This window comes from Dipteris shenzhenensis, chromosome 4 (assembly GCF_047967505.1).
Source record: "Dipteris shenzhenensis isolate YYH24624 ecotype China chromosome 4, Dip_SZ_1.0, whole genome shotgun sequence".
Taxonomy (NCBI): domain Eukaryota; kingdom Viridiplantae; phylum Streptophyta; class Polypodiopsida; order Gleicheniales; family Dipteridaceae; genus Dipteris; species Dipteris shenzhenensis.
In genome coordinates, this window is record NC_141599.1 from 57,747,447 (window position 1) to 57,770,321 (window position 22,875).

Consider the following 22,875-nt stretch of genomic DNA (forward strand, 5'->3'; position numbering starts at 1 on the left):
TTGACATACACCTATACAATTTTCCATTTTCACAGGTCACATGACCCTTGTACATTGTAAGTCAAACGTTCTATTTGTGTTAGCATATTTATAGATATATACACACTCTATCACAAAAAAAAACAAATTAATACCACAAGTCAACCTCAAGATTTAAAACATGATCTTGATGAGACACCACATTCTATTGACCACGCAGTAAAATTGTGACTTCGTCTTCTGGGAAAAGAGTACAACTCACAGTCATTGCAGAAGTAATGCCAATGGCAAAATTCTCAACAGGGTATGTCAATTAGGGGATGCACGAATCCATGTATGAGGTATAACGGTCCTCCTAACTAAGACTATTTTTCTCGGAGTTTGCCAACTTCCATTGGAAAAAAATTTATTAGCTTTTGCTTGAGTTGTAGAAGGTATTGGGCCATTACCATTACTACTAGGAGTGGTCTTGGCCTCTCCTTTTGTCCTAGACAGCAATAGTTGGTTTATTGATTTCATTTTTAAGCCCAAAGAGCCCAAGGGCGCCTTACTAAGGCAGGCATTGCTTGTGGAGGCATTTTGTGCCGAGCCAAGAGACATTATGAGACCATGTGCCCAATTTTTTGGCATTCAAAACAAGCACCAGCAAAGAGACCCATTTAAGCCTCTTTTCCCTGTATGTAATAAAAGAATTTGCTATCCAATACAAGTAGAGCTGCGGCTTGACTATAAACCAGGCTGAAAAGAAAAGAGAAAAGCCTCCAAAGATGACCCTTAAATGTACCATTTGCAGAGTTTATGATACAAAGCATAGATGCCAAAATCTGAATTGAATTCTAGCACATATAATACTTTCAAATTGTTAAACCTCTCATTTCATGAGATCTCCTTGTTCCCTTTGTTGACCCTAGAGGTCATTTCAACAGGCACTTTATTAATACAAAACCTCTAAAGCAAATAAGGAACAAGAATCTTGAGATAAATAAAGAGGATGGCTTTGCAACTACAGAAACCTGCAAAACAACTGCCTGTGTTTTCTATAAGACTCTCTATTTAACTATACATCTCTCTCAAAACTGTATCCCCGGTGTTTCAAAGCTTGTACATCTATCCCAGGTGTTTGGACAAAGAGTTTGGTTACTATGCTATTCCGATGCACATAAGCATTAGAGGTGTCATCATGCACCCTGCCATCAAGGAGGATATGGATTTCCTACTAGCATTGAACACTAACACCAAGTACTGTGTTCCTTAGAAGTCCTCATATGTAATGAAGCCCATGCTGCTACATCATTCCCTCAACAACACATACACATCCTTAAAGAACTTTAAAAAAAACTCAACCACGAGTTCACTCCCAGGTCTCCATATCGCTACCTTCTGGAATGCCAGCTCATAAAATGAATTTCATTACACATTCAACTGACACAAACTCATGCCAATAGTCTAATAATATCAAAGTCTAGCCTGAAACTGATAAATATTTGCTATTCAGACAGCTTAGGCTGTTTATTGCCAAGCTTTCCTTTTCTCCAGTGTTTATCCTGCTTTCCAAAACATCGCAATGTCCCTCCTTTTCTGCTTTTAAAGTTTGGAAGTGGTACAGAGGAAGCACTGCATACAGTGTCTACCTGAGCATTATGGAGTTTGCGTTCAAAAAGGGCAACGAAGAATCCATCCATGTCTTCAGAGGGTGCTACACGCAGAAGACAATCAGCTGCAATCCAATGCCACTCTATCATAAATGACACATCAGGAACATTGACCCCATGTGCATATGAAATGTTCCAAATCAAACTCTCCAACATAATAAGAAGAAGAAATAAGCATGAATGGACTAAAGATGATGTGCAGTACCTCCTTCAAAAACTGGAAGACCTCTCTGATGCCACTTGGGAAAAGGAAATCCTAACTGAAATTTGTTGCTCGATGCAAAATCAAGAACGGATTTTACGACATCTTCATTCTCGCGTTGATGAATAGAACAAGTGCTATACACGACACGCTCTACAGCAGGGACTATAGCACAGAAGCAATTATATGTTAACATTGTTTGTAAGGCCTTAAAAAGATCAGACTAAATAGAGACTGAAATAGAATGCATGAACAGAAAAGCTAGACATTTTGAATATATCACAAGAGCCCCACAAGGAAGTTTTCCCACTTCCAAGCACAGATAAATGAAGGTCAGCCAGAGTATGTTTAAATTCAAAGTTTGGTGCATCTACTTTATATAATGAGCAAGACCTGAGATGCTTAAGAAATTTGAAGATGCTGCAAACCTGCATTGGCATGTCTACCTTCTACCAACTTTTTGAAGGTGAAGAGACTACTCAGCTGAAACAGACTAACCAAAGGCCACAATGAACCAGACCTAAGGAAATGCTAAATAATCCTTTCAGCTAGTTCATTGAAATGCTTAAGATATTTGGAAGACATCAGAAACTGGGGGAATGCAGAAGGAATCACAAAAAAACAGCCAACAATAAACTTGCAAGGGGCTCCAAGCAACCTCCGCATAACCGCCGAGCCTTACTGAAAAGTAGCACACAATAAATGAGCTTACAAGATAAAGCAAGTCGAAGGGCCTTTTCCTGGAAGCATGCCAACTTCTCCAGTCTTTGCATCTCCACTGTGTCAAGGTTCTGGCCTAAAGACACATTACAGCCTCTCTTTGTATTAGATGGCGACTGCAGAGTCAAGATTACATAAACAATATATAGCAACTTTCCAGGATACATTTTTGTATATCTTGCACTGCACATATGCATAACCACAACATAAAATCAAAACCAACTATTTAGCCATACGTAAAACTGGCCAGCTTTAATTACCATTTTCAGATGAAGGGAGAAGGTGATCTAAACGTCGGTTGGCTGTTCCAGAGCCCGAGCAAGATGGATCCAGAAGAATTGCTTTTACCTGATTCCATCAGATTTAAGCATTCATCAAAACCTCTGACAGCCTTCAAGTGCATTTGTTCAAAAAGCACACCGAAACCATAGGAATAATTTTGGAAGTCTTCTTCAAGCACTTTACCACATTTGCACTTAATTTCTTTAAATAGTTTTCCCTCCTTTAAGGTCTGGACGTTCAATACATGAGAACATCATATCAATGCAAGATAAATGATTTATGCCACTGAACCAATCACTTCAAAGTTAACATATTTGACATGCCCCTGAGGTATGCCTCATTCAAACTGAGCTTCAGGATTTCCAATATTATAAACAAGAATGGGCTTCTAGAAACATTCCAATTATAATAGATTTTTGTCCCCAAATACAAATAAGGTTAGTAATGGCACTCTTCAAAAGCCTCTCCTCATTAGGATACACATATAGATGAAGAACATATCCTGAAACAAGAATACACACAAGAGAATAGAACATAAGATTTATTTTTATTTCTATTTTTGAGGAATAGACACAAAGAAACTGAGAGGTTCACTAATTCCACTTTGGACACAAGAGAATTCGACAGTTTAACTAATTCTTGTTTGTTTTGGATGCCACTTAACTTCAAATTGTCAACCTTTTTCAATCGCATTAGATACATCAACAGAGTTCCAGATTATGTTAAATCTTCCAGTAAAAGATTTGATTCATGGATCACCTTACCTTACATATTTTCTCCATTTAGTAAACAAAAAGAGAGTGGAAAAAGGCGTATTATACTTCTCTATATGGTATGTTCCTAATGATTGATGGGTATATGCAGTATGTTTTTCAATGAAGATAAGCCATGATAGGTCAACCAAAGATAGGTCAACCTAAGATAAGCCATGATGGCTGTAAGAGATGACACATAGATTTTTAGGAAATCTCAGTGGCTTGTGGAGCACCATGGCCAATAAAAGATCATCTAATCTGAGATCTACTCCAACAACTCAAGAGGAAGGCCTTTGCTTGAACAAAGGAAGGCAAATTCAGATCAATCAGATATGTTAAGTTGTTTGCATTCTCATGTGGGTCAGAATTCTCTTTGAAGCAGTTCTCATAGTATGATAGCGGCGTCCTGCATGCCGAGTCCTAGATTCAATGAGGCAGGTGTATGCACGTGTGATATGGAAGATTAAGAAAGGACAGATATTGGAAATCGGAGTCCTAGTGAGACTGGCCTAGAGTTGTGTAGGTGTGAAGAGTCCTTACGCCACTTGAGTGAGTGGACCTAGTCTAGATTAGATTTGATACCTTTGCATGACATTAATGTTGGGTGTTGGAAGCAATGGAAGCTCAAAAATGGAAGCACAATGGAGAAAAACGAGATGCTGTAATAGATTGCTGCAAAACTGAAGTGTGGAGGCTCAAGGGACAGCCAACATAACAAAACCCTAGGGCTAACTGCCCTAACTGGACTAAGTGTCCTAATTAACCTAGATGGTACATAAACTAATTGTACCAATAGTCCTGACTGACTATAACTAGGCCTACCAGGCTCATACCAAGGTATAAGTGGCGTCTATGGATAGCCCATGAGATAGCCTACAAACCCCCCTCCATGGTATGGGCTGAAGTATCCTCAACATGGCTCAGGATACCTAAATATCTAGTGTCATGGTTGCACATGTTCGTCCCGTAGGATATAGCAACCTATGACTATACAGAGTACAACACATCAAGTTACAAAAGGTACTAAGTTTAAAGCTTGCCGAAAAGCCTCAAACTTAGGTCAAGGTAGAACCTTCGTAAAAAGATCTGCCAAGTTGTCTTCAGTGGGAACATAAGGCAACTCAATATCACCTGCTGATAATCGCTCTGTAACATAGTGATAGTGAACCTCAATGTGCTTTGTGCAAGCGTGGAAAACCGGATTCTGTGCGACAGCCAAAGCACTCTGACTATCAGTGAAGATGACGATAGGAGTAGTCTGACATGCACAAAGATCTGCAAGTAGCTTCCGAAGCCAAACACACTCCACTGTAGTTGTAAAAGGCGCTCTGTACTCACCTTCACAACTAGAAGTAGCAACAGTACTCTGCTTCTTGCTGAGCCAAGAAACACATGAAGTACCAAGCATAAAACAGTTGCCACTATGTGACACACAAGTGTCAGAACAACCAGCCCAATCACTATCAGTGAACCCATGCATGACAAGTGAAGTATCAGCCCCATAAAGAAGGCCTAAATGCTGAGTGCCTTTAAGATATTTGAAAACACACTTCACGGCATGCTAATGGTGCATAGATGGGCTGTGCATATATCTGCTCAATTGTGAGACAGCATACTGTAGATCAGGTCTCGTATGGCATAGGTAAATCAAACAACCAACTGCCTGCTGATAAAGAGAGACATCACATGTACCACTGCCATCCTTAGAAGAGAAGTGAAAACCAGTCTCTAATGGTGTGGATTCTGGCTTGCAATCCTCAAACTGAAAACGCTGCAAAAGCTGTCCAATGTACTTGGATTGTGACATTAAAATGCCCCCCTCACTGCTAGCAAATTGAATGCCCAGATAGTAGTGCAGAAGACCAAGATCAGACATAGCAAATATCTGCTGCAAATCAACTTTAAAATCTGCAATTTGCTGAGCATGTGTCCCAGTTACAAGCATGTCATCCACATAAAGGACTAAAGTCAGCAAATCTGTTCCACACTTGCGGATGTAAAGGGCAGCCTCTGTAAGTGTGAGCAAATGAGAATGAATTCTCGAATACCAAGCCCGAGGTGCCTGCTTCAATCCATAGAGGGCCTTTTTCAAGCGGCATACCTTGCTTTCAGAACCGTCAACCTCAAAGCCAGGAGGTTGGGAAACATAGACCTCTTCTTGCAAATGCCCATGAAGGAAAGCTGTCTTAATATCAAGCTGATGTATCTGCCAATGAAAGTGGGCAACAAACGCAAGAACAATGCGAATGGTAGTGATCCTGGAAGTGGGAGCAAAAGTCTCCTCAAAGTCAATGCCATGCTGCTGAGCATAGCCCTTAGCAACAAGACAGGCTTTGTAACGGTCCATTGAACCATCAGCTTTCCGTTTGATCTTGTAAACCCACTTAGTTTCAATGGCATTCTTGCCATAAGGCAAATCACACAACTCTCAAGTGTCATTCTGATGGATAGAATCCAATTCAGCTTGCATGGCCTTTATCCAACAATCACTCTGAAAGGCATCTTGATGACATAATGGCTCTTCATTGCATGCTGTAGCAACCAAAGAATAAGCAACAAAACTAGCATGCTCTTTCTGGACAGCTTCTCTCGTACGGGCTCCTCTTTTAATGTGTCAAGGAGCCAACGGGTACCTTTTTAGGCTCCTGAATTTCTGCTCTTGGTCAAGAGCCCGGTGCAAATGATCTTGATCAATGATAGGCATATCAGGCTGAATTTCTGCATGCACATGGGGCTGTAAATGACCAACAGATGGAGGAACAACCTCAGATGGAACATCATCCCGAGCATCGGATGGAAACAAAGGCATCAAGCTGTCAAATATGTTTGGGGCATCAATAACGGGCTGTTTTTGACAGTCCAGCAAAGACATAGTGGAAGATTCATCACACACAACATTTAGCCTGACAAAACACTTGCCCGTGCGGGGCTGATATAGCTTATAGCCCCTCCTCTCTTAACTATACCCAAGAAAAATGCATTTAACAGCTTTATCATCCAAATTAGTGCATCTCTGTGAAGGCACACGAGCATAAGCTAAGCATCCAAAAGTCCTCAAGTGGGAAATGCGAGGCTTACAACCCGTCCAAGCCTCATAAGGTGTGATAGTCTGCAATGCCTTTGTAGGACATCTATTCAAGATGTAAGTTGCACACATGACCGCATCCAACCATATCTTATTAGGCAAATGTTTGCCTTTTAACATGCATCTGGCCATTTCCATTGTTGATCTATTCTTTCACTCAGCCACGAGATTCTGTTGAGGAGTATAAGGCACCGTGCATCGATAATTAATGCCACGGGAAGCCAAAAAAAATAGCAAACTTCTTCAACATGTATTCACCCCCCCTGTCTGTATTAATGTGAGCAATGTGCAGTCCACTCTCATTCCCAGCCAAGGTAATAAAGTGCTTTAAGCATGAAGAAGCATCAGACTTGGATTTCAATGCGAAAATCCAAGTGTACCTGGTGAAATCATCAATAAAAGTAACAAAATAGTAGAACCCCCCAAGAGCTACAACCCTCATGGGTCCACAAACATCACTATGAACCAGATAAAGCTTACGTGAAGCACCAACTCTCCCATCCTTGGGAATTGCAACACCACCAGAGACAGAAGTAAGAGCAACTTGCCCAATATCTTTCACGGTATATGATGCATTATTGGCACATGTGACACTGCCCCCCTTAGATGTAAGCTCCAATGAGCTGAATAACTTCCTGCAAGAAGTGATGTGCTTGCTAGCACCACTATCAAAGAACCAAGCATCACGAACATCTGAAACTGCCATACAAGCATCATGAACATCAGGATTATACTGACATGTAACCAAGAAAGCCCAATGGTGGTCTTGTGCGAAATTAGCGGACTCATGTCGATCTTCTACACTAGAAGAACCAGATACTGCAAGACCAAACTCTTTCTTTTTCTTTTCAGATGCTATGCGCTTCCTGCATTCATAAATATCATGCCCAGGTTTCCTGCAATAGTTACATCTCTTCTTCTTTTTGTGATCCCCTGAAGAAGAGGCACCATGTGAATGATCAGCATGGCATGCTCAGGTTTCCTGCAAAAGTTACATCTCTTCTTCTTTTTGTGATCCCCTGAAGAAGAGGCACCATGTGAATGATCAGCATGTGAATGAGAGGGCTTTCCAGTTGAAACCTTGCCTTTACCTTTGTGTTTATGATGGGCAGCAAATACTTAATCACTGGCCATAGTAGCATTGCGATTCACACGGCTTTGCTCCTCTTGAAGAAGAAGAGCAACAAGCTGGTCAAATGAGAAATGATTGGCCTCACCCCCTGCAACCAATCTCAATGTAGTAGCAAAGCCTTGATATGAATCAGGCAACCCATCAAGGGTATTAGAAACCAGGTGAGAATCGGGCATAATCTCATTAATGTTGGTCAACTGCTCTTTCAAATCCTTCACATTAGTGAGATAGACATCCATGTTACCACCCTCATAAAGCTTTAAATCTTTCAATTGCCTGCAGAGATAGGCAACCCTCGCCTCATTCCGCACCTGATACAAAGATGCAAGCTGATCCCATGCTTGCTTAGCTGTCTTGCAAGATTGAATATGAGCGATAATAACCCGTTTCACTAAAAGAGCAATCAAGGCATGTGCTTTGGCATCATGACCATCCCACTGAATTTGCTCCTGTGAAGGAGGCAAAGTACCTGGAGCAGAAGGTGCAGAAGTTCTGGCTGTAGTAGTAGAACCATCACCTGAAGAAGCAGAGGCTGCAGGTGTAGCACCAGTAACAGTGCGTGTAGGCCTGGCCTCAGAACCTCAAACAATATGCCATAGATTCTTGGCAACCAAAACATGTCCCATCATGTATAACCACATGGGGTAATTGGTGCCATCAAGCTTGTCAGTGTCCCCAATCAGCCCAAACAAATCATCTTTGCCACCAAATATGGTGTTGAAATACAAGGCAAATGCACCAATTGGCAAAGCAAATAAGACAAAGGCAACCTCTTAGAATCAAGTGCCAAAAAACTGCCCAAGCTTCAAAGCTTATGTCTGCAAAAGACTCTGTTGTCCCAAGGTGTACCTGTTGCAAGAAAAATCCCCAAAGGCAACACGAGGCCTTCCCAAAATGCAAATGAAGCAGATATTGGAAAAAGCCAATGCAACAACGGCTTACCCAATGATGAACACTAGTGACAGGCTCTGAAAGCGAGCAAATGAGGGCTGGAAATGAAAATTACAGCAAAAGAAGTGCTCCCATGAGGAGGAGAGCATGTAGAAATGGAGAGAAAGTTATCCAATGGAGAGAAGCTCACAGTCGGAGGCAAAGGGATGCCAAATGAGGAGGGAAGGGCTCAAAGAGAAGTCTCCGGATCAATTCAACAACTCCAAATGGCTCCAAATGCCGGCATGCAGCTCGAGGCAGCTTCGAAATGCTGGCGCACAACTCGAGGCAGCTCCGAAATGCTGGAACACAGCTCAAGGCAGCTCCGAAATGCTGGCACGCAGCTCGAGGCAGCTCCGATATGCTGGCACACAGCTCGAGGCAACTCCGAAATGCTGGTAAATCTGAGAAATGACTGGCGTGCACCTAGAGGCAGCCCGTACTGCAGTGAATGTACTCAAATTTTGACAAACCGGACATAAGTACGGAATTTTCTGACAAATGTACGGATTTCCGTACAATTTCTGACAGATGTATGGTTTTTTTTTTTTGACAGGTTCATAATTCCGTGCAGATGCTGTAAATGCTTGCGTGTGGTAAATAGTTCCCTTCGTGAGAGTTGCTCCAAAGTGCGGTCTTCTCGGGAAATGAGGTTTTTCGCAACAGAAGTGCTTGGAAAGGTCTCAAACACTCGTGGGAGTGTGAAAACCAGCAAGACCAGCAAGAATGAGAGCTCCAGAGGCTGCCAAACAGCTTGGGAAAGCTGTCAATGGCTGAGGGAATGGATTCCCGAGCTGCTCTGATACCACTGTTGGGTGTTGGAAGCAATGGAAGCACAATGGAGAAAAACGAGATGCTGTAATAGATTGTTGCAAAACTGAAGTGTGGAGGCTCAAGGGAGAGCCAACATAACAAAACCCTAGGACTAACTGCCTTAATTGGACTAAGTGTCCTAACTGACCTAGATGGTACATAAACTAACTGTACCAATAGTCCTAACTGACTATATCTAGGCCTACAAGGCTCATACCAAGGTATAAAAGGCATCTATGGATAGCCCATGAGATAGCCTACAATTAAGTATGTGTCAGTGAGAATCCCCTCACTGACATCATCAATGATGCAGATGTGTGTTTCTCTCAGCCTATAAAGAGGCACTGTACTTGTGCCACAACAATCAATCGATCAGATCAGTTGTGCCTCAACACTTGTGTCCATCATGTGATTGCTTGCCTCTATCTCCCTCTCACCATGCATTCTATCATGGAATCACAGCCTAGCTTTCAATTTTACCTCTTCAAGTTTGATTTCTGCACAAACCCATTGTGGGTATCCCTTCTTGGCCACCGCCATCTTCAACAAGGAATAACGTCGCCAACTTTTGGATTGGTCATCTCTTGGTAGCTGGCCACCATTATCTGCTGCTGTATGTGCATCTGTCTAGAGAGAAATCGCTGGCATTTTCTCTCCAAGAAGGCCAGCAAAGTTAGGCGCAATTGCTGCTGCTCTTATCGCCCCTATTCAAACATTGCGCTGCCTGATTTTTGGATCGATACTGACCTGAACCAGCTGAGGCATCATGCTCGTGCTGTATCCATGCCACATGTGGGGACAAAGCATCTTCTCCAGCCATGACAAATCTGCCCTGATTTCTGTCCTGATGCTGTGCCTGATTCTGCTCACCTGCTGAATAATATAGCTGCCCTTCTGAGTTCCAGCCTGCCTTGCTGCTGGATGGAGTTTCAGTACTAGAATGGCGCATTTTTTAGACCAGGCAAACTAGGAGATGAATCTCAGCTGCTGCCCCTAAAGTAACCACCCCTTTCCTAAATGATCTCTGCAATGGTTGCACCAACTCAGGCCGTGTCTTTCTCTAGCTGAGGAAGCCTATGATTCAGCTATATCTACTCGCCATTCTCAGCTATAATCTACCCGACGGAAGAATGTTTCTGCTCGACATCATTTTGCCCCAAAATTGTCTCCTAAAGACCCTCGATTTGAAGGCTCGGAGAGAAGAGAGTGCAGGTACAAAAGATACGTTGTAGAACAGCCGTCACGTCAAAGTCTTAGATAGATAAAAAACACACAAGTACAAAGTACTTGTACCTAGACCTAGGACTAAGTGTCCTAGGTGTCACATAGGACTAAGTGTCCTATGTGGCCTAAAAGGCACTAACACTATAAGTGCCTACATTTATGCCTACAAGGCACATACCATGGCCTATAGGGCATCACCAGAACCACCAGAAGATGGCCTACAAACCCCCCTCCATGGGATGGGCTGAAGTACTCTGGAAACGTCTTAGAATACCCGGTAGTTTCTAGTCATGGTGGCACATGTTCATCCAAAAGGATATAGCCACCTATGAATGTACAAGGAATGTCAGATCATGTAACAAAGGGAACCGCTGACAACCACTCCCGAACATAATGATAGTGAACTTCAATATGCTTGGTACGCGCATGAAACACTGGGTTACGCGCAATGGCCAAAGCACTCTGGCTGTCAGTGTAGACAATAGTGGAGGACGTCTGGCAAATACCAAGATCTGTAAGTAACTGTCGAAGCCAAACACACTCTACTGTAGTGGTGAAAGCTGCCTTGTACTCAGCCTCACAGCTAGACATGGTAACTGTCGGTTGCTTCTTGCTGAGCCAAGAAATACATGAATTGCCAAGCAAAAAACAATTGCCAGTATGTGACACTCTGGTGTCGGAACATCCTGCCCAGTCACTATCCGTGTAAGCATGCATGGTAAGTGAACCCTGATCACCATAGAAGAGGGCTAAATCCTGAGTGCCTTTGAGATATCTCAAGACTCTCTTCACTGCCTGCCAATGCTGTGAACTCTGGGCATGTGCATGAATCTGCTGAGCTGAGATACTGCATACTGCAAGTCAGGTCTGGTGTGACATAAATAAATAAGGCATCCAACAGCCTGCTGATAAACTGCTGATAAAGAGTGATATCACATGGTGGGCTCCCATCATGAGCTGAGAATAAGAAGCCAGGGTCCACTGGAGTAGAGATTGGCTTGCAATCCTCAAACTGAAAACGATCAAGGAGCTGTCCAATATACTTGGACTGAGACATCATGATACCCCCCTCAACATGAGCAAACTGAATGCCCAAGCCGTCCCATGCCTAACATGTCAAAAATCTGCTGCAAATCAGCCTTGAAAGCTGCAATTTGCTGAGTATCTGGGCCCATGATGAGCATATCATCCACATATAAAATCAGCACTAAAAAATCAGATCCACTCCCACGGACATAAAGAGTGGGTTCTGTGGGACTATTCAGAAAACCAAGGGATAGTAAGTGTGCATGAATTTTGGCATACCATGCCCTGGGTGCCTGCTTCAAACCATAAAGGGCTTTTCTAAGCCGGCATACCTTATTTTCAGAATTAACAACCTCAAAGCCAGGAGGTTGTGTGACATAGACTTCTTCCTGCAGATCCCCATGAAGAAAAGCGGTCTTGATGTCAAGTTGGTGCACTTGCCAATGATGATGGGCTGCAATGAAAATGACACATCGAATGGTAGTAATCCTGGACGTGGGAGCAAATGTCTCCTCAAAGTCAATGCCTTGTTGTTGGGCATACCCTTTTGCAACAAGACGGGCTTTGTATTGTAGATGCGAAATGAAGAGAGAGAGTGAGAGTGCAGGTACAGGACGAGTCGAAGAGAAGTCACGTCAAACTTAGATTGATAAGGTTGCAAAACACAAGTACAAAGTACTTGTATCTAGGCCTAGGACTAAGTGTCCTAGGTGTCACATAGGACTAAGTGTCCTATGTGGCATAGAAGGCACTAACACTATAAGTGCCTACACTTATGCCTACAAGGCACATACCATGGCCTATAGGGCATCACTAGAACCACCAAAAGATGGCCTACAAACGCCCCTCCATGGGATGGGCTGAAGTACTCTGGAAACGTCTCAGAATACCTGGTAGTTTCTGGTCATGGTGGCACATGTTCATCCAAAAGGATATAGCCACCTATGAATGTACAAGGAATGTCAGATCATGTAACAAAGGGAACCAAGTGTAAAGCCTGTCGGAAGACTTTGAACTTGGGACGAGGAAGTGCCTTTGTAAACATATCAGTGATGTTGTCCTCTGTGGGAAGATAGGACAACTCTATGTCTCCTGCTGACAACCGCTCCCGAACATAATGATAGTGAACTTCAATATGCTTGGTACGCGCATGAAACACTGGGTTACGCGCAATGGCCAAAGCACTCTGGCTGTCAGTGTAGACAATAGTGGAGGATGTCTGGAAATACCAAGATATGTAAGTAGCTGTCGAAGCCAAACACACTCTACTGTAGCGGTGAAGGCTGCCCTGTACTCAGCCTCACAACTAGACGTGGCAACTGTCGGTTGCTTCTTGCTGAGCCAAGAAATACATGAATTGCCAAGCAAAAAACAATTGCCAGTATGTGACACTCTGGTGTCCGAACATCCTGCCCAGTCACTATCCGTGTAAGCATGCATGGTAAGTGAACCCTGATCACCATAGAAGAGGGCTAAATCCTGAGTGCCTCTGAGATATCTCAAGACTCTCTTCACTGCCTGCCAATGCTGTGAACTGGGCATGTCCATGAATCTGCTGAGCTGAGACACTGCATACTGCAAGTCAGGTCTGGTGTGACATAAATAAATAAGGCATCCAACAGCCTGCTCATAAAGAGTGATATCACATGGTGGGCTCCCATCATGAGCTGAGAATTTGAAGCCAGGGTCCACTGGAGTAGAGATTGGCTTGCGATCCTCAAACTGAAAACGATCAAGGAGCTGTCCAATATACTTGGATTGAGACATCATGATACCCCCCTCAACATGAGCAAATTGAATGCTTAAATAATAATGAAGCTGTCCCATGTCTGACATGTCAAAAATCTGCTGCAAATCAGCCTTGAAAGCTGCAATTTGCTGAGTATCTGGGCCCGTGATAAGCATATCATCCACATATAAAATCAGCACTAAAAAATCAGATCCACTCCCACGGAAATAAAAAGTGGGTTCTGTGGGACTATTCAGAAAACCAAGGGATAGTAAGTGTGCATGAATTTGGGCATACCATGCCCTGGGTGCCTGCTTCAAAAGTAAAGGCTTCCTGCCTTTCCATGCTTCATAAGGTATAATAGTCTTTAATGCCCGTGTAGGTGATCTATTCAGCACATAGTTGGCACACATTACTGCATCAAGCCAAAATTTATTGGGCAAAGACTTGGCCTTAAGTATGCATCTGGCCATCTCCATTGTGGACCTGTTTTTTATTTCAGAAACAGGATTCTGCTGAGGAGTGTAAGGAGTAGTGCATGAGTGAATAATGCCCCGTGAGGATAGAAATGCATCAAACTCCTTTGACATATACTCACCCCCCCATCTGTGTTGAGGGTGACAAGCTTGCATCCTGATTCATTCTCAACCATATTCAGCCATCTCTGAAAGCATAAGAAAACTTCAGATTTGGTCTTTAAAGAATATACCCAGCAATACCTTGTAAAATCATCAATGAGAGTCATGAAATATTTGTATCCTCCAATGGCATTTGTCCTCATTGGGCCACAGACATCACTGTGTACTAGCTGCAATTTCCTTTGTGAGAGTTTTGGACAATTCTTTTGAAAAGGAAATCGATGCATCTGACCCAAAAGACAACCCTCACACACATGTTTAGAAACTGTGTGAGTCTGAGGTACATCATTTGCCATCTGCTGTGAATGTAGCTTTGCAAGAGCTCTATAATTGAGATGGCCCATTCTCTCATGCCAAAGATGAGTTTCAGCAAGCTGTGAATCTGAAATAGCCAATGCTTCAGTAGAAAGTGCAGCTGAATGATGATCAAGGTGATAAAGCCCTTTTTGCAAAGTGCCAGTGAGAACTATGGCATTGTCATCACGAAGATCATATACTAGGCATCTGTAGCCATCAAAAATTACTCTGAAACCTGAAGTAACAATTGCTGAAATTGAAATCAAGTTGACTTCAATTCCAGGCACAAAAAGAACATTTGTCAGAGTGACAGGATGCTGGAAATGGATGTGAGCTGCACATCTCCAACTCCTTTTACAGCATATGAAGCATTATTGGCACATGTAACAGCCCCCCCTCGAGGTGCATCAGCTAGAGAATGAAACAACTATCTGCAAGATGTGACATGCTTGGAAGCACCACTATCAAAGTACCAGGACTGAGCATCATTAGCAGTAAAGAGTGCATCAGCTTTGGAGGGATCAAATGAGCAATGGACAGCCCATGCCCAATCATCCTGAAAAGCATGTGCATGTGAAGCATTTGCTGGCTCATGGGATTCAATGGCATGTGAGGCATTAACTGTCAATCCTGCTTTCTTTTTCTCCGAAGCAATGCGCTTCCTGCATTCTGAAATGTCATGTCCAGGCTTGCGACAATAGTTGCATCTTTTCTTCTTTCCCTTATCTGCTGTATTTTTAGATGCATGGGAGGAATTGCAGCTGCTATGCGTAGAGGAATTGCAGCTGCTGTGCGCAGATTTTGGCTTGCCCATAGGCTTGGAAGCCTTGCCTCTTCCTATCTGCTGTGAAGCAAATGCATGATTAGGAATAATGGCTTGTCTGTTAGCTCTACTTTGCTCTTCCTGCAAAAGCAAAGTAACTAGCTGATCAAAAGAATAGTGGTCTGGATTACCCATGGCCACTAATCGAAGGGTTGTAGCAAACCCTTGATATGTATCTGGTAGTCCATTCAATGTAGTACTGACAAGCTGTGAATTTGGCACCACCTCATCAATGTTGGCAAGTTGTTCCATGAGGTCCTTGACCTTTGTCAAATATGCATCCATTGACTCACCTTCATTCATATTCACTTCCTGTAATTGCCTTCTCAAATTTGTAACACGAGCTTCATTGCGAATCTGATATAGAGAAGCCAATTTATCCCAAGCATCCTTTGCTGTCCTGCAAGAACGGATGTGTGGAATGATGATTATTTTGCATGATAAAGCAATGCATGAATGTGCATTTGCATCTCTTGCATCCCATCTTGACTGTTCTTGAGTTGGAAGAGCAGCAGCAGGAGTGCTAGAGGAAGAGGCATCAAGAGGAGTACCCCCTGCAGAAGGACCAGCAGTAGAGGCAACCACTGTAGCATTGGCTGGCCTCAGATCAGCCCCAGAAACAATATTCCACAAATGCTTTGCAACAAGAATATGTTTCATGAGATAAGACCACATCGGATAGTTGGTGCCATCCAACTTATCATCTTCACGAAGAACTCCAAATAAATCTTGATTGTTCCCAGCCATAGCAAATGTGATACCCTGAAAAAGACCTGAAAACCCAAAAGCCTCAAGGCTATCACTGCAAAAAGCTGGCTGTCCCAAAAATAACAGCAAATATCTGCAAATTTCAGACCCAAATCAAAGGGCAAATGCAGATCTGAATCAAATGTGACTGTGACAGGCAATGTTCACTGCAAAAAACAGCAAATTTGGCAAAAGCCCCAAATTTATTGAGGGCAAATAGGCCAAAAAGACGGCAAATGCAGAAAAGCCCCAAATTTTGCTGAGATTTTGCAAATGTGACCCAATTTATTGCAATCTAACTCAATGTCCTGCAAAAGTGACTCAATGTTCTGTAAAATGACTCAATGTCCTGCAAATCTGACTCAATGTACTGCAAGCAAATGTGATACCCTGAAATGCGGTGTTCCAAGACTTCTTTTAGATAACTCCGAGAGAGAGAGAGAGAAAGAGAGAGAGAGAGACTTAATTGAAAGCATTCGGAAGACCAAAGGGTCTATGAGACTATAAGAAACTTGATACAATGATCTGAGGGATGGAGCCGCTAGGTAGGCATCAACACCATGATGAGCACAAAAAGAAAAACTCATAATCATGATCATAACCATAGACATCACTATAATGGCATCAATACTCCAAGGCAAGGCGTCATGTGAGGCTGATGTAGTGCAGAAAACCAATGATAGAGAAGGTGTAGGAGAGAGTGTAGACAAGTAGAAGGAAGGAGGGAGAGTAGGACAAGATTAGATGTCATATCAAAAGGTACCTACATGAGTTGTGGATGGGGCCTGATAGTCCCTCCACATTTCCCTCTACCTCCCACTAGAATACCATTAAATTAGCCCCTTTCCCCCTTCATTACAAGGCATAGCCTCTCACTAAGTGCAATTGGGATCAAAGCAAGTGGATAGAGACCAAGAGGATGATCGGGTGTTAGACTCAATAGAGTGCCAGAGCTCCAAAGGAGATGGAGACTCGGGTAGAGTTGGACCATTGACCCTAGAACTTCTCAATATGGGCAGGATCCCTCTAGGTGGTGACTCTCATTTATGTGATGATAGACCCTTGCGTGAGGTGCAATGGGATCAAAGACATCATAATTTCCCCATCGAACCTAAAGGATAGACGGATTGACTGTCACTACTTGGATATTCAAGACTTGGTCCCTTCCTCCCACCAAAGATCGGAGTTCTCTAGAGGACAGTTATGGGAGATAGTGTATGGGAGTTATCTCCAGCGGACGGTGTATGGGAGATGGTAGCACATTGCAGTTTAGTGATAGGAGGGGCGATAGACTCGGCCTACAGCCACCTCCTTCGACATCTAGCATGATATCATCTATACCTTGCGAGTCAATTGGAGGCAGGGCGTGGAGAGGTCTAGAAAGACTGCCAAAAGGCAGAGCACTTTCTGCAAGGCATGGCCTTCATGCATCTTTTACACAATTATGGATCAAGGAATCCGCTGGTTGTATATAGCCCCTCCCCATTGATTTCTGGCACGAGAAACTCTAGGCAGCAAGCTGGGATCCTGAGAAGCAGGTTGTATAGCAGCCAGCTGCATTTTTATTGGTCAAACCAGTAACATTATGTTTTAAGCTCACTCTTAATCCTGTGACTGTCCTTGTCCTATCTCAGTTTTAAGATTTAGTTTCATTCAACGTGATAAGCAGGTATGTGATCACACAATAGTAGAACACTCTTTCCACCTAAATGTGATACCATGCAGCTGAATGCCTAAGTGCCCAAAATGTGTTTGTGGAAGGGGAGGCAGAAATATTTAGACACGCTGCTTTTGGCAACAATATTATGGTATAATGTCAACTTTTAACTGTTGTCAAAGATTACCTTAGACCATGGCAAACTTTCAGGATGAAGCTTCAAAAAATCCTGATGCAAAACCTCCACATCTGCACAATATTAAGGAAGTGCTTGACAAAGAACAATATTGCAGTGTGTTCTAGCACTATTAGTTTTCAGAAGACCCCCAATTGATTTCCACAAGGATACTAGAAGCTCCAGCAAGATCCACCATCTCGTAGAGCCTCTGTATCCTATTGTTGTTTATTTCACATGCAATAACCTTTCCTTGTCCTTTCATCAAAGAAGCCAGTTGGACAGTTTTGTTCCCAGGAGCAGCGCATGCATCCAACACCTGCATTACAGAAAGAATCCTGATTAGTTAAACATTTCATAAACAACAAAAATCCATTACAAAATCGACTATCTTCCTTCACGCTGAAATTATGGACACAGACATTAAGATTTTCACAAACACATTCACAGGCACAAGGGGCTGAAAGTGGCAGACCATAGAAGGCAAAAACAGTAATCTTAAAAATGATAGTCGTAAAAAATATATTTAAAGGACATCGTGAATCAACCGTAGACCCTGAACCCAAAGCTATTGTCAGTATTGAGAGGGTGATAAAAAAGAAGCTGGGATATAGGTCACGGACGAAGTAGCAGCAGCACTGGTTGGGACTGTGCTGTCAGGTGCTGAAGTTGTTGCCACCCCTGACGAAGTGGCTCCTGCTGAAGACATGACTGCAAAAGAGGAGGGGATGTACTCTTGACCTTTGCAAAGCATTAAATGAAGTTTTTTCATCCTTGCCTTCCTCTTTGACTTGTTCTCCTCTCTATACCTCTTCCTCTGACTGACCACCATTGCTCTTGTTGGTCCAAGTCCACCAGGCACTCAATGAAATTGGTGGCTCTAGCCCCTGCTCGGATTGGTTCACTTTGTGATCTACTAGAGACTTCCCGAGCTTCCATCTTTCATAAGCTTCTTATACTCTATTAAATCAGCAGGAAGCCTAATCTCCAATCTCCTCAAGTACCTTCTAGTTCTCGCACTCACTTCCTTAATATCATCAAAACTGTTAGGCATAAGTCTCCCTCCCTTCAACTCCTAAGATCCTCAAATATCACTCCCCTTAATACTCCTAGCACCAGAAGAGTCCCCATCCTCATCACTAGAAATGTCTGAGGTGAGGGCTCATTCTCTTCTGGAAGTATTATCAGCGGCCTGATGCGAGGAGACTTGCTTCCTATCTCATGATACAAAAGGACAAAAATCACTGCAGTGCAAGCGTACAAGGGATGCAAGGGTGTGGAAAGGAGGTGGAAAGCAATGTGGTGTGAGGAATGTTGTGCTACTAATGCACAGAAGGCACTCTAGGAAAACAAGGGTACAAGAGGTTTGGTGTGTTGTTTATCAATTTTCCTTCTTACAAAACTTTTCAGTACAAACGAACATTAAGTGGAGGTCCCAAAAGGAGAGGCTTTATGTTGGACCCCCACAATGGCATTGAAGGTGAGTCGAAGTTGATAATGAAAATCCAAGAACGTATCACACTCTCCACAATGTGACCTGAACCACCAAAAAGGGGTCGGGAGGATCAAGGCTCTCTTTATATCATTTTTAAGAATGCGTTGACATTTGTCAAGCAGGCCAAGTTGGTTGGACAGGCCTTCCTCTTGCTAATGATATCATACATGAAGATGATTGAAAGTTTGATGAGTGCAGGGATAGAGAAGACATACACAAAGAGGAGAACACACACATTCATGTGTGCAAGTACAAAAGGCTAGTTCTCCAACAGTGATAAGCCAACAAGTGATCTCAATCCCATTCATATGAACTCCAGCTACAATGCTACATGTGTGACCTCATAGCTCAAGCCTTTTTTCCTATCCTCTACCCAATGCTTCTCCTTTTTGCCTCCACCTTTGCCTTCATCCTAGCTGGCAATATCCATTGACAATGACTACTTGCTTCTCTCCTATTGGCCATTGATATGGTACCCAGAGCCCGCCTCATTCAGCAATTGCAGGAGTAAGGCTATGAACAGGAGATCATTGGGGTTGTCATGGCACTTTATGAGAGGGTTTCGGGCAGAGTCCGGATTGGGGCTGGATGGTTATATGAGGTCATGAGTACTATTGGGGTCAAACAAGGGTATCCCCTCTCACCAACCCTGTTTGGCCTCTACATAGATGAGCTCAAGACTTTTATGTAGACTCGGGAGAGGGGGCTTGGATGCTCCCTTGCTCGCACTATGATTCAGATTTTACTATACGCAGATGATGTGGTACTCTTATCATCCTGTATGGAGGGCCCCTAGAGACATCTAGATGCATTACATTCCTTTTGCGAGTCACATGATTTGAAGATCAACCTTGGTAAGATGAAGCGCTGGTTTAGATTGTCTCATCCTACACATACTAAAGGGTTCTCTTTTCGGTCCCTGTTTTTACGATGAGACCAGCGATGCAGACCCATCTGAGCAAAGGATATGAGACGCTAGCCAGGTTAGAGAGGCAGTGTTTCCACTCGCCTTCTAGGACCCTCGGACCAAGGGCCTTTTATTTGATTCATTGGTCAGGACAGTTGGGATGTACGGCAGCCCTTGTTGGGGATCTATAGGTTCTCATGCTATCACAGATGATTCTTCATAAGCCATTGGTTCCCCACTAGATCATCCAAGCCGAGTTTGGACCATCCCCACTATAGCTTGACACATCATTTTAGGTCATCACTTATTTATGGCATGTCAAGAGGGTACGGTGATTGTACTTCCAGACGTCGTAGACTACCATGGCTAGTTCTATCCTAATGTATGGTGGGTAATCAGAGATGTTGGTATGCACACACAGACAAGTGGTTCGAGAGAGTGGGGACCTCCTGCAGTTACATGTTTTCTAGATCTGGTTGGAACCAAGTGAGCTCCATGTCACGAGGACGTGAATCTCTAAGCTGTAATCATGGTATTTATTGGATTGGGATGCGTTTCTGTGATTGCATAGCAGGACGGAAGTGCCTGTGAACGGATTATTCAGTTGGCTGTTTTTGGACTGACGCACGACAATGCTTTTCTTGTAATTGGATGCCTTTCGAATAAAAGATAAAGAAATACCGAAAGGGGCGCTAAGGTTAGGGCCAATCTGGTGTCTGGTGCAAGACGAGGACAATCTAGCTCTTGGGTGTTGTGTTCTAAGTTATTTTGGTTTGTTGTGGAAAGTTCTAAATGGCTGAAATTGTGGTATTTGCTGGTTATATTATCCGTTCACTGCCCTTTGGTGTTCCCGAAGGCCGGTTTCAGCTCCCAGTGAAGCTTAGCTTCTACAGAGACACTGCCTACACATTTCTAACGGGGGCTTTGTTGATCCTCCACATTCAATGAGGATCGCTATTGGGCAGTTCCGGGTCTCTTCACATTGACTCCACATTGAAAGTGGTCGAGCTGAGGGAGTACCCAAGGAGAGGCACATATGCACCTTATGTGATCTATAGGAGATCGAGTTAGTAAAGCACTTCATTTTCAAAGGCCGGTATACGATGAGATTCAAGGGCACCACTTCTGTCTCTTCAAAGACAGTTCCAAGCTACTATCCCGCTTTCTATCTTTTCCAGATCAAAGATGCTTCGCCGCCTCCATCCATGAGACGGTCAAACACCGAGAGCGCCTACTTAGATCACGGAAGTAGGGACGGGATATACTGGCAGACTCCTCTCAGAGTATGATCACTGAGTTTTTTCAGCTAGACCACACAAGCTCTTGCCCCGCGGGGTTCCGACACGGACGTGACCCAAAGCTAGTGACACGACATACCCAACAGAGGACAAATGCATAGACTACTCTTGGAGACATTCCTTCCATGTTCAGGGTTGGAGCACGACTGATGGGGGTAACCATAGCCCTTGTCAGACGCAAGGCCACAATTAGGAGATCGGGTATGCCCACGACCCCAGGCAGTCAACAATAGTCTCTCTCTAGCTTCATGTTACCACTTCCTCACCATCCTTGAGAGGGAGGGTGGCGGGAGGGGCTATGGTTGGCTTTTTGTACTCTAATGATATGTAGTGGTAATGATGATGGAGATGGCCATATTGATATTGATATGATGTTATCACTTATGTTATTCTAACTATGTAGCATTTAGCATTTAGTATGAGTGTTGATGCTCGCTTAGTAGGTACACCCTTCATATTGCTTTATATCAGGTTCCCCATAGTCTCATAGACCCATCGGTCTTTTGAAGACTCTAATAAACTTTCCTTCTGTCTTTACTTTCTCCCTCAACTATTCTACCACTCCATCTCTTGATTACTTCAGATATCTTGACTGCGTCGCGGTCCCATCATCCTTCAATGATGTTCCCAGCTCTTTGGTAGCATCATGACCCCTCCATGTGCGCCTCTCTGTATGCATACTCTAACCTGGTCGTTTTGACTTGTGTTGAGGTGGACCAAGTGAGCTCCAAGTCAAATAACATTGAATGTCAACGACCTTTGTCAGGAGTCATCACCTTTAGCTACCTTAGTCACCACATGGCTTCTTGGTCAAGTTGAGAAGATGCCTGGTCACTCGAGATGTTATCAGGCCAGTTGGCCCGTCCTAGAAGCCCTCATAGGGTCACTGACCTTGTACTAGAGATTATGTCATCACTTGACATGTACAAGTAGTCATTTGGTCATCTTTGCATCGTAGGTCAAATAGTCATCCCTTGTACGAGGCCTCTTCTAGTCACCTATACAAAAGGTCTTCTTGGTGTTCCTTATACAAGGACTCTTTTTGGTCACCCCGTACAAGAGGTCTTTTGGTCATCTTTATACAAGACCTCCTATGGTCACCTTGTATAAGAGGGTTGTCGGTCGTCCCTTGTACAAGGCCTCTTTTCGTCAAGAGGTCTTCTAGTCATCCCTCATACGAGCGAGTGACCCTCTACATTCCCTATAGCATCTCCCATCCCCCTTGCCGCTATCATTTATCGTATCCATCAATAGGACAATTGTGGTAATGATTGAGTGCAAGTGACCTTTGTCTCAGTCTTGTGACCCT

At 43.4% G+C, this 22,875-nt stretch overlaps 1 protein-coding gene across 4 annotated transcripts in view; it reads right to left on the reverse strand.

Moving 5' to 3' along the window:
* Positions 1–815: 815 nt before the first annotated feature.
* Positions 816–22,875, reverse strand: part of LOC147903105 (S-adenosyl-L-methionine-dependent methyltransferases superfamily protein) — a 146,412-nt gene continuing 124,352 nt past the window's right edge. For 2 of the 4 annotated variants that reach the window (XM_087374190.1, XM_087374186.1), the window contains exons 8-13: positions 18,041–18,185; positions 17,879–17,940; positions 2,814–2,901; positions 2,546–2,629; positions 1,837–1,998; positions 817–1,696 (exon numbers count right to left, since the gene is read on the reverse strand). In XM_087374190.1, the coding sequence (XP_087230316.1) occupies positions 1,467–1,696; positions 1,837–1,998; positions 2,546–2,629; positions 2,814–2,901; positions 17,879–17,940; positions 18,041–18,185 (771 nt within the window). In that variant the 3' untranslated portion in view covers positions 817–1,466. Of the gene's footprint in view, positions 1,697–1,836; positions 1,999–2,545; positions 2,630–2,813; positions 2,902–17,878; positions 17,941–18,040; positions 18,186–22,875 lie in introns of all 4 variants that reach the window. The other 2 variants (XM_087374189.1, XM_087374188.1) reach the window with 2 other exon arrangements.